At 31.9% G+C, this 12,923-nt stretch overlaps 1 protein-coding gene and 1 long non-coding RNA gene across 2 annotated transcripts; one reads left to right on the top strand and one right to left on the bottom strand.

Moving 5' to 3' along the window:
* Positions 1–1,181: 1,181 nt before the first annotated feature.
* Positions 1,182–6,730, bottom strand: LOC136063040 (probable 3-beta-hydroxysteroid-Delta(8),Delta(7)-isomerase). Its single transcript, XM_065762918.1, is given in 5 exon segments — positions 1,182–1,452; positions 1,540–1,593; positions 1,596–1,685; positions 3,252–3,436; positions 6,493–6,730. Coding segments are annotated over 4 exon segments (411 nt in total). The 5' UTR covers positions 3,406–3,436; positions 6,493–6,730; the 3' UTR covers positions 1,182–1,339.
* A 1,235-nt stretch (positions 6,731–7,965) lies between these two features.
* LOC136063041 (uncharacterized) lies at positions 7,966–10,162 on the top strand. The gene is made up of 2 exons (XR_010624741.1): positions 7,966–8,127; positions 9,468–10,162. It is a non-coding gene; the product is annotated as an uncharacterized LOC136063041 (long non-coding RNA).
* Positions 10,163–12,923: the final 2,761 nt, after the last annotated feature.

Here is a 12,923-nt window from a genome sequence, read left to right as displayed (position 1 = left end):
TTTTTAATATTTACACTTACTATAATCTTTCACCCTCCCTTACCTTTTCATCTCCCCACTAACCTTTACTTTAATATCGTTATTCATCTTTCTCTTCATTTTCTTTTATTTTGTATCTTTTTATTCACACATTTTTAATATAAATTTGTCATCTTCTCTTCCATTCTTTACATAGATTTCCCTCACAAAAAGGTTATCTCTCTCTCTCTCAAATTTTTGATAGATTTTTTATTTTTCTTGCATCTCTACTTTATGTTGATAAATTTTTGTGTTTTTTAGAACTCTAATTTGGGTTGATGAGATTTACTTTTGTGTTTTAAGTTTTTTTTTTTCTTTGATTGTTAAATGTTATCCTATTGCATTATGAAGAATTAAAGATAATATATAAAAAAATATTATTATTCTATTACGTAGCATGATTTGCATAATTTAGTGTTTATTGTTATATCTTTTATTTTTACTTTTTTTTTTCCTTCTCATCTTATTTTATTCAACATTGAAATAAGATGAGATGTTCCATATTATTAAATTATTTATATTTTCTCATTTTTTTATTTAAAAAAATTAAAAATATAATATTTTACACTTTCTCCAATTTTTCTCATTCTCTTTACCTTTTCATCTCCCCAATCCCTCTACCTTAATATCACTATTCCTCTTTCCCTTTATCTTCCTTTATTTAGTTCTTCTTATTGTCATCCTCTTAGCATAAATTTGTCATTCACTCTTCCATTTTATCCATAATTTTCCCTCACAAAAAAATGTTATTTCTCTATTTTAGGTTGATAAATTCTTGTGATCTTTAGAACTTTATTTTAGATTGATGCGATTTAGTTTTGTGTTTTAAGTTTTTTTTTTTTTTAATTGTTAAATGTTATCATATTGCATTATAAATAACTAGCTTGTAACCCCATGCATAAACATGAATACACTTAAAAATCTACAATAAAATGCATAATATAATTCATGTATATATATATATGATTTAAAATCTATTAATAGTCATTTTTATATTTTTTTAACTCTTTAAAAAATTTTGTAAGGATATTATTAGGTATAAAATGTAAATTGTCCATATATATATATATATATTTTTTTTTTTAAATTATTGTGAAGCTATTCTTTCAGTGAGCCTGGAAAGTCAACAGTACCAGAAAGCGCGCACAACACACACACACAATAATCTGGTCTGGCAAGAGGGATAGGGATTGCATAGCACCTACTCTCCAAATATATGGGTAATGAACACTGATAGAAAGTATCATGTAAATTTTCCAAATCGAGAATACAGACGAGCATAAGTATTGATTCTTTTTGGAAGCATGATATACAGTAAGTCTTACACTGCTAAAAGGCTAGCTGGACCCTCCAACACTGCAGTTAGTCCTTCAACAGCAACAACTCCTGCATCCCTTGCTGCGTATCTCGAATCACCTTTGCTGTATTCTTTCCCTGTGGGTTTCAATTAATGATTATTGACAATTGGAGAACTATAAACAGTTGGGGGTGAGGCTATTTTAATTGCAAGGAGAAACTTACAAACTTCAGCCAGGTAACAAGCAGTTTTATCCTTATAAAATTCTGGAGAAAAACAAAATAACCCTCAAGAATCATATGGGTGAGGCCTGTGAAAGCCCACCAGCACATGAGCCATCTTTCAGTCTTGGATCTTTTGGGTGATCTCCCTGGTTAAAGTAAAAAGGCATACTAATTCAATTAGGCTCCTAAAAGACAATACAAGTTGTCAATATACAAGAGATTTAAATCTTAATTAAAAAAAAAAAATTGAAACTAATACATGCACCACAAAGAAATTAAATTATCAAGAACATCAACATTCAAGACAATTCTTAAAAAATCAAAACACAGCCATAGCTCCTTCTTCCTCTACCAGATTAAATCGTTAAGAAACAGAATCCAACTGATGATGGTCAACTAGACAGTGTTCAGAGGCCGGACCAGAGACATTCCTACATAATGTATTCTAAAAGAGCCTCAAAATATCAATCTCTTTTACATATATAAATGGTTGTATTCATTCAAGGGTGTAATAGTCTAATGGCTTGCCACCCTTGTCTTAGTCCATTAAAAAGCAAATGAAGTTCAACTGTTGTTACTCTACTCCAAGTATAATGAGGGCCAAAGCATGTAGAACCACTTGATAGTTCACAAAAATGTGGATTAACACGCATCACATGTGAGATTTCCACCAAGACGTAGCATGGTGGTAATATAATTCAAACTTTTTAAGAAAATATTATTTATTATCTTGTCTGCCTTATAAAAATGTATAAGTTTACAAAACTACCATTAAATAAATTTATCAGTTTTTTTTTAAAAAGAGTTATTCTTAATGAGGCAACTAAAAAGGTGTGCCAATTAGATTGATTTTTAAAATATTTGTTAGTTTTCTTCTCAAATAGTTTTGAAAATAAAGTAGGAGTATAATAGGAATATTAGTAAATTAATGAATTTTATTTTTAGAAATAGAACATATTTTGGGACATCCCAAATGAAATAGAGGACAAAAAAACTAGGACGGAGGGAATATGTCATTAAAAACGAGTTTGGCTTACCTCAATAATTTTTTAACTAGAATCCCATTTTGTTTTAATGAGAAACTGCCACATCATCTATTAACTAAATAAAAGGTAGAGATTAAAACTCACTATCACTTGTCATTGCAAACATGTCCAGTAAAAAAAATATTAGAGGTAAGCCAAATCCATTAAGAACATTATCCTAAAAACACCTCTTTAGCCAAACAATAAATTCAAGTGTAGAACCACCATTTTATGGATTGGAAAACAAAAAACTATATTTAAATACTCCTACCAAACATGCCCTTAAATTATTCTGTCACTTTAAAGTTGAGAATCCGATAACCCGAAAATTTATACTCCATCCAACATTTCCCACCTACTTTTTTCTTTGCAAGCATTACATATGCATCGCTCATTGTTAGTTTGTTACTCAGTTCAAACATCAAACTGAGGACTCTTATAATTGAAAAAGTACCAACTTATTTCGAAATTGGAACAATAATTTCAGTATTCAGGTAGGAAAAAACATACATCACAATGCTAAAAAAATTAGAAATCAGGATCTGTTTAAACCCTTCCAATTCTCTAATTTATCAAGATAGCAGAAAGTGGCTCTAAACATTATAGTAATCAGTGACACAAATCGATTCGGTATAAGTAAAAATTGAAATGAATTTTAAGTAAATGTAAGAGTAAAAGGAAGCAAACCGGAGAGGACGAAAATGGTGGAAACGACGAGCAAGGCAGAGACGGCATAGAAACCAATAATGGTGGACTGTGAGAGGACACCTGGCACGAAACCTGGCAACTTTAGATCTCTAGGTATGTATGGATGTTCCTCATGGCTCTGAGATCCCTCCATTTTGCTTTCCTTTCAAAAATTTAAATATACACTAAAAATCATCAAGCCCAAGTGAAGTTTGAAGTGGCTGAAGCAAAACAATGGACAGGCTCATAGGAACCACATTATTTTTGTCTAAATCTCCAAAATCCAAATTAACCATGACCCAACACAATAAAAAAAAAATAAATAAATAAATAAAAGCAACAGATATCAAATTCCAACGAAAATCACAACCTCTCCAACATTCCAAATCCAACCCACAATATATACNATTTTTTTTTTTAAATTATTGTGAAGCACTTTTTTTTTTTTTACGATTAATTTATTCTAGACTCTTTGGTTTTTGTACTTAATAACTCACTTGAATGAATATTTATGATGTGATCCCACATTTGATTCTAAAATTAAGAAATAAAAATCTTTAAAAATAAATAATTTAAGACACATGGCGCAAAATTGGAACTCTAATTTGGAATTCTAATTTGAATTTCTCTCAACTTCACATATTATTATATATATAGATTAAAGATAGTTTATAAAAAATATTATTATTATATTACATAGCATGCTTTTGATAATTTGATGTTTATTGTTATATCTTTTATTTTTACTTTTTTTCCTTCTCATATTATTTTATTCAACATTTAAATTTAGCTACATCCTCCATATCATTAAGTTATTTATATTTCCTCTACTTTTTTATATCAAAAAATTAAATATATAATATTTTACTTAAATTCAATAAATAAAATTGTCCTCATAAAGTGGAGTCATGCTAGGGAAACACTCATTCTCACACCCAAATGCATTAAAAGAAAAATGGAATACAAAACAAATGTCAATTTAGAAACACTTAATTAAAAATAATAATAATGAGGATATTAAACCAAATATAACATAAAGAAACTAATAATGCATATTTAATGCCATAGAATCATCAAATTTTGGAAAATGATAGGTTGCCAATGGAGAGAGAGAGAGAGAGAGAGAGAGAGAGAGAGAGAGAGAGAGAGAGAGATGGTAAAGAAAAAAAAACAATACAAAGTAATAAAGAGTAGATAAAGAAAAAAAAATCAAACGTCATTAGTAGACGTTAATTGGAAAACAAAGAGGCTATAAGAAGTAAAACATAAAATAGAGATGTCCATACAGAGAGTATTAAAAACTTTACAGTGCAGTAAAATAAACCGTTACATTTACTTAAAAAATTAAATCAATAATCAACAATTAAATAAAATCAAAGTACTAAATTTAAGCTTAAAATTAACTAAACTTTAATCATGGAAACCATATTTCCAATCATAACTAAAAAAGTGATGTTCTCCAGCAATAATAGAAATTGCATAATAAATAAAATTAGAAAATTTTAAAATCCTTTTTTTTTTGACATTCCATTTAACCTTTTATATATATATATATATATATATATTTTTCATACACTGTTACTTTTTGAAAATCTAATGAACGATGCTACCTCTCATTTAACGTCTTTGTTATGCAATTTTTCAGTTAGTAAATATATGATAATGGCAAGAAGCGTTACAAATAAGATCATTAAAAAAATTATAATATTAATTAGCAATTATCATTATGAAGTAATAGTCTATGGTGTTACACGCCTAAAGAAGTGGAATATATAGAGTTTACTTAAAGATATATGTAAAGATTCACATTATATATACATACACACACATATAAATATGTGTGTGTGTGTGTGTAGGGCTTTTTCAAAAAATTTATATGTAAGGTTCTAAAAAATATATTTAATGAGATCACTCAAAAAAAACTATTAGGCGCAACACACGGATTTGCTACTAGTTTAAGCTAAATTCAAAATTCGTAGTGAAGATAAGGATGGAGAGAATTCAATGTCATTCTTTGGTTCTACTGGAGTGAATCATCAAATATTTGGTCAGTCATGACAGGAACTTGATGAATTGAGACATGTTTCCAATAAACGTATTAATGCATATGCACACATGTATGGCAGAAATATAGATATTTGACACTTATAATATAGTACTTGCAATATAGATACCATGGCAAGTCATAGAGAACGATTACTTTTAGAACTACTGCATCCCCCAACCTCAAAAACAATGTGAATCAGAATATTTCATTTCAAACAATGTCATTCCACACTACATTCTCACTGAAAAAATCTATCGACCAATTTCTATCATTATATCTAACCACTTAGTCAAACACCAAAATTGGAAGAATCTTGAATTGAATCACTGCATGTGGCTCGCCTGTGATAACTTATTCGGATTTGCATGAACTAGCAGACCAATCACGAAGGGGGATGCTCCCTCCAGCATGAGCAAACCTTTCGGAACGGAACTGATTAGGAATGGGAGCCACTACCCCAGCCCCAATCCAGCCAGGTTCTATGCACCTTCTTATTTGACTAAATCATCTATAATCTCTTTTGGTGCAAACTTTCTATGATTCAGCACTTTATGATCTTGTACAAGTACAGAAATAACCTTTCTTGGGCCATGTAAAGGCATCATTTGCTTCATATATGTTAGGACATATGTGATTCATGTTAGGAACATATGTCAACATTTTATGTAATTGACTAATCCTTTGACATAACCCACTTTACTTGTAATTGGGTAGATCTAGGATGTGTTTAATGCTTCAAGAAACGAGGTTTCAAGTTCAAGTGTTAAAGCCATGCAAGTCTGTCCAAGAATCAAGTGAGAAAGTGCAGAATTTTAAAACTCGACAGCTAGCATTTATTGAGGTTTAAAGCTGCTAAAGCCCGTGACTCGATAGATGGCTATCTATCGAGGTTTATGAAACTTAGTTTTTCAGAACTGTTTTTCATCCAATCCGTGAGTGTATATTTGGGTTTTCTTTTCTCACAACCCTAAACATATATAAGGATTATTTTCGGGAAAAAAAAAAAAAAAAAAAAAAAAAAGCAAAGGAATGCAGAAGCAGAAAAAAAACAAACACTTTGACAAATCCACACAGATCTGAACATGACCGACTCTTAAAAGCAGAGCACCAAAGATTAGACCCCACAAAATTTCCCAGACATATCCAAATTTCAAAATGACAAAATAAAATGTAAAGGCTTGGAAAGAGACATACCTGAGAGAACTCGAAGCCCTGCAAGGAGCAGAAAGAGGAGAGCTTACAGACCAAAGGACGTGAGAGCTTGTTTTCTACATCTATAGATAAAAAGAGTCAACCCGAAGAGCAACAATAATTTTGGTTTATGCAATACGCGTGTACGTTTGTGATAGCTTGTTTTTATTGAAGTTTTTGAGAAGGTATTTTTATTAGGAAAAAGTTTCTCTGCAATCTGGTTGGAGGATGTCTCTCCAATATGTGATGTGTCTCTCTCTAATAATGATATATGTTCCATCCCACTAAGACCCAAATTCAACAGATAACTCCCGTTAACTGAAACGTTAGCCACTTTTTTAATTATTTCTCACCACCATCACCTATGTCTCTTTAGAGGGAATTTGCAGAGTAGACTGGTGAGGGGTTTCAATGTAGTAAGTTAGGCAACATTTCAAAGATTTAAGAAAACTAACATTTCGAGTTTTAAAAATTGAGATCGAATTGAGATCCTATTTAAAAATCGAGTTTTACAAACTCGTTTTGCGCTTGCTTTGAATTTCTGAGTTGGCTTACAATGGTCTACGTAGATCTTGAGTCTTAAAAGACTTGATTTTTACATAGAAAAAACCAAGTTTTTAACACTCGAGATTTAAAAAGGTTTTTTAATTAAAATTTGAATAGAACTCGAGTCTTATAGACTCGAGTTTCACTGAGAAAAATTTTATAAACACGGTCTACAAAATTTTATAAACACAGACATAGCATTATAAACACAGACACAGCCTCTCATCCAAAAATAGAGCATCCTCACTAACTCTCAGCCTCACCCATACACTCAGCCTCACTAAGTGAGTGAGTTTGAGAGGGCGGAGTGAAAGGGACTATGGAGTGAGTGAGTGTTTGAACTTTGAGGACTTTGTAATGAGCCGTTCGAAAGTTGGATTTGTTTATATTCTGCAGATTTCGAGTCTTATAAACTTGAAATTTTGTCCAGCTAAGGGTAGCACAAAAGCATTGAACTCGAGCTTTAGAAATCAAGTTCTAATTAAATCTCGAGTTTTAGAAACTCAAGATGCTATTTTCACACATTCTTTCAAAACCGGGCAACTAACGAAATTGTTAAAATATAATTGTTATTTGGAAAGGGTGTTCTATCTCTTCACGGCAAACTTCAAGCAGGTTCAGGTAGCCACTAGAGATATGGTTTTGAATCTCACCACCATCACCTAAACGATCAGTCATTTCTCCCTCTCCTTCAACGCAAATTGGTTCCCCATCTCTCTGTTTTGTTCCAAACCCTTTCTCCCTTTATTCGATCATTTTCAGCCCCAACCAATGCTACCTCCGCCGGTCCCCCTGATTTGTCTCTTGTCTCCAACGATCCCACCCATCCACCACTCTCCACCATTCCACCCATTAAATCCCTCATTCTGCCATTACCATCCCTCACCCACACTGTCACCGCTGAAACCCACCCCTCTAAACCCTTCTTTTTGTGGCAATCCTTGTGTGATGAAGATGATTATTTTTGCGGTTATATTAGTGACGAAGACAAAGGCGATTCTTTTTGCAGTTATCTCTATGACAAAGACAGATGATTTCGTTTGCGATAATCTCTATGACAAAGAGAAAGACGACTGCTTAACCTTTTTCGAGGTTTGTTTTCCCTTAACAAATTTGAGATTTTTATGTGTGGTTTTGTTATTTCTATTGTTGTTCATTGTTTATGATTGATTTTTGAAGTTTGAATATTGGAGTTTTCCTAATTTTAGTTGAGTTTTGTAGCCCCTAGTACGGGTGGAATTGTGTCTAAAACTAATGTTGTACTATCTATTTAATTTTCCTATTAGTTTTTGTTGGTAATGATTATCATTGGTAGTTGGGTTTGTTGTGGCTAAACTTTGATTACCGGTGGTAATTGGGTAGGGATGCTAGAAGTTGTGAAGGAGGGTGGTAGGATTCTTGGAGGAGGATTTGATGGTGGAGTTTGGGTTGTCAGCCAACTGTTGTACAAGGGAGTTTCTTGCTTGCTAGGTGGGGTTTTAGGAAGGATTACAAAGAACATAATGAGAATGAAAATAAAAAATTGACAAGCCATTACAGACTTTTGTTAATGAGAATGAAAATAAAAAATTGACAGGCCATTACAATTAGCCAATACTCCCTGTTACTGCATAATTCAAAGCAAACTTAGGGGAATGGTTTCAAAGTTCAAACTCATGCTTAAGTAATATGTGGATTTCCATAGTTTGTGGGTAGGCATTAAAATTGTGATGTGTTAATTAGTAGTTTGATAATATATATATATATATATATTATATGTAAATGCATTACGCATGTTCTATGCAATGATTGAATGGGGAACCAAAATGCAATAGGATGCTATGTTTGGATGGCTTAGTTGAACCAAAATGCTAAGTCATGTTATTTTGTCTAATCTATTGTCGTAATTGAGATTTTGAAAATTGTTGATGCTAGATGTCTATAAAGGCTTGAAGGTGGTATAAAGTTCAAACTTTCTTTTTTGCTTCGTAAATGTTAAAATAAGTTTCTTTGAATAGATTAAAGTCTAAATCAAACCAAAGAAAAACACTAATCAAGAACCATAATGTATAAAATGGCATTGTTGGATTTTCCTTTGTGAAATTTTGCACTAAACTTTGTAATGGACTTCACAATGTTACAAATTTGAGTGCTACTAGTTCATTTATATATAATTCCCATTATCCAAAAAAAAAAAAACCATGGGCTATTTGACATGTACATGTGGTTTGAGTACTGTATTTTTGTAAAAAAGGACTAGCTAATACAAGCTTCTATTCTATGGTTTAGAAGCTCTCATATTGCTTTTATCCCTCAATAAGTTATGTTTGAAAACTGTATTCACCTTTGGCCTTGTTATATTTGTTCTTTTTTATCATATATGTCATATCATGTACTGTTTGCATCTATAAGATGTTTAATTTTTTTTTTATCATGATTATTTCAACATATAGGGAATGGGAGGATGGATGTAAGCAAGGGCAAGCAGGAAAATGAAAAGAAAACCAAGAACTAAAAATGAAGGAGAAGACAAAAATTATTTCAACTTTGCTGTGTGGAGTATATGGAAGAGCAGAAATTCATACGTCTTCAACAGGAAAAATCCAAATCCAAATCTGCCTATGGAGATCCACAACCAAACATTGGAGTTTATGGGAGAAACCTCCATCAGGGTGGAAGAAGTTGAGCACTAATGGATCGTCTATAGGCAGTATGGAGCAGGCTGGATGTGGAGGTGTAATTAGGGATGAGCATGGAAATTGGGTTGCGGGATTCACAAGACACGTTGGAGCAACTAACAGCTTTGCTGCTGAACTTTGGAGGCTTATGGATGGTCTTATGTTGTGTTGTAGCTTTAATATACCCTGCCTTATTGTTGAGTTAGAATAGGCGCTGATCTGATGGCTAGAATAGGTGTTGACCAAGAACTAGATTTTACTTTGTTTACAAGTCCACACGTGGACTTAGCTAAGGCTTTGGAGGATGACTGTAATGGTTTTCTATTTTTGGTGATTTTACTTGTACTAAGGGATGTTTGCATGCAGCTTTGTTCATCAAATAGTTTGACATTAGTGTGACACTGTTTTAAGTGCAAGTTGGTTGTATCTAAAATTGTGATGGTATAATAATTTGTGCCTGGATAGCTGAATGAATTGATTGATAAGTTATAAAATCTAGTTAATGAATCTACTTTTTCTAAATATATATTGTTTAGGGTTGTTTCTAAAAGATTTTGAAATCTTGGAATATTAGTTTAATGATCTAGGGGCATATGGTGGAAACATTTGGTGTCCTTCTGTCTGCTGGGTGTTGTTTGACATCTATTGCAGCAGTGCTTCCTTCATTGCTAAGCATGTTTTTTTTTTTTTTTTGAGCTATGATTGTAAGTGAAATATGTTGTTGTAGAATATATGTTGGAATTATACACAACCCATTTACAAAGCAGCTATCTATACAAAATTTTCTGTTAAAAAAAAAAAATTATATGAAATTTTGTCCGTATAAATAGTTATCATCTTTCTATTTTTTTAATTAAGTCTGTTGGATTGCTATAATTGACAACATAAAATCTCTTTGTTATCAAATTTTTTTTGCATATTACCAACAGTGAATTATGCTAGAAGTGGGAGATATTGCCTCAACTTCATTACATAATATGCAGTTATGCACATATGGATCTTAACATATAGAAATGTACATTTCCATTGCATTTAAAAATATTTGTCATTTCACATATGTCATTAGTGCTTAACTAGAAGCTACTCAAACATGCAAATATAGAACCTAACATGTTTGAGTAGCTTCATTAGTTACAAAAATTGTTAGATATTATATCCAACAAATTGTCCAATATGTTGTTGTCTACTAGCTGTCATTTGTATGTGCCATATATTGTCCATTAGCTGTGCAAAAAATTGTCCAAAAATATTGACTAGCTTGCCAAGTAAGACATGCTCTGCAAAAATATAATTCAAAAAGTCTCCAATATGGTACTTTTCAAGGATTATAAATATCATTAGGAGCTACTGAAACCTGCAAATATGCCACAAAATATAAATATATGTACGAAAATATATATATATATATATAGGCTCAAGTTGTAGCAAAAATCACGAGGAATATGCGTACCTGATTTGTCTCAACAATTTGTCCAACAACATAGTCTCGTCCAACCAAATGACTACAAAAGACAGATTCCTACATTTTACATTTTAACAAATTTACGTCAATGACATGTTTATCTTATTATTTCCTATGAAAAAGAAAACCAAACCTTACTGAAATTGTGGAACTTCTTAAATTATTATCTATCAAATGGCTAAGTTCTTCAAGAGAATTAATGTGAAACTTGTTTGAGACCAATGGACTTAAATTCCTCAATCTTTTCTGTTTGGAAAGGAAAAATGAACCATCAAAAGATGAGTTCCCTAGCAACCTCAGGGAAGTGTGCTTTTGTAAATGGGAGAAGTTGTTGGATTATCGTTTTGAAAATTGGCATTGGAAATATGAGTTTTGATTTTGTTACCATTAGCATGCATTCCATAAAAGCTATCAAGATAATCAAACCATTCTTGTGGTGATCAAAAGAATTGCCCCATCTACTGCTATTTACTAATTTGTGGCCCATCACATATTCCAACCACTCAGCCAAACAAAAAAAATGCAACAAGCAAAAAATTATAGGTGGGCAGTGGACTTTTCATAAGTCGGCATTTTGACAGCACTTCATTAAAAGGAAAATGTAGACGCGAACTAGGATTTAAGTAGTGTTACAAGTTGAAAAAAACAAGACACAATCCAAAACACAAGCGACTCCCAAACAATTTCAAAATTCAAATAAATCTAATTCCATTTACTTTGAAACTTGAAAACTCAAACCCAAAGATTCATACTTGAGTGAAATTATCCACCAACTATGAAACTTGTTCAACATTACTATGTTCTTCAAGAAAATTAATGTCAACTGAGGAATTAGCCTATAACATTTGCAAAGAATAATTGTCACAAAAACTTAAAATAAATTTATAGACATATAGATTCATATATTATAATGCAGTGTAGCATATCTTACTTTATTTAGGCATCCAAGTGATTGAACTTGTCTTGACTTACATGCCTTTTTTCTTTGAGATTTAGGATTTCTTTGCCGTTCTAACACACCTTTCAACCTTGATTTTGGACGTCCAACAGTAGGTTTTGTTTTAATCCCACGTATATCTTGAAAAGTTATTCCCTCATGGGATTGGCATCCATTATCACCTTGTAAAACACCTCAAGAACAACTTCATCATGGACCTCTGTCTGATCCTTCATGCTAAGAGAATAAGATTTTTTCCTCATTTCTTGCAAATCCTTCAATAATGTGTCAGAACATCTTTTGGCATAGTCATACATTATCTCAGACTCTGCTGCAAGTATGGAAACTTCATGAAAATTGTGACATAAATGAGAGTAACGCTTTCCCAATGACTCTTGAGCATTACCTTTAATATCAACACCATGATAGTTCTTGATAGAACCAACCTTTTCATCTTGTGTCCATCTTTTCAATATATAATGAGTTGGAAGTATCTTAATGTTTTTTTTGTCAAGAACCTTCAAAGCATGGACACAAAGAATTCCTACAAAGCTGAACTTCATGCAATTGCACTGAACATTAGTTGTTGAGATTTCATATTTAACCAGGTGCTCGAGTTTTTTGTCAATATTTAACTTTGTATTCAATGATAGTATTAGATTTACTGACTTTGAAAATTGTACAATCCCCCATCTTCATATATTCATCTTGAAAAATTTTGAACATTTTTGGGGTGTACAACTTTACAGCATGTCTCAATATCTCTACATCAAGTTGTAAAACTGGTGTTGTCTGCCTCATTTTGAACTCAGCTTGTAGTTCTTGACATCTC

Source organism: Quercus suber, unplaced genomic scaffold (assembly GCF_002906115.3).
Source record: "Quercus suber isolate HL8 unplaced genomic scaffold, Cork oak 2.0 scaffold_480, whole genome shotgun sequence".
In the NCBI taxonomy this organism is placed as follows: domain Eukaryota; kingdom Viridiplantae; phylum Streptophyta; class Magnoliopsida; order Fagales; family Fagaceae; genus Quercus; species Quercus suber.
This window is presented reverse-complemented; position numbering and strand designations above follow the sequence as displayed.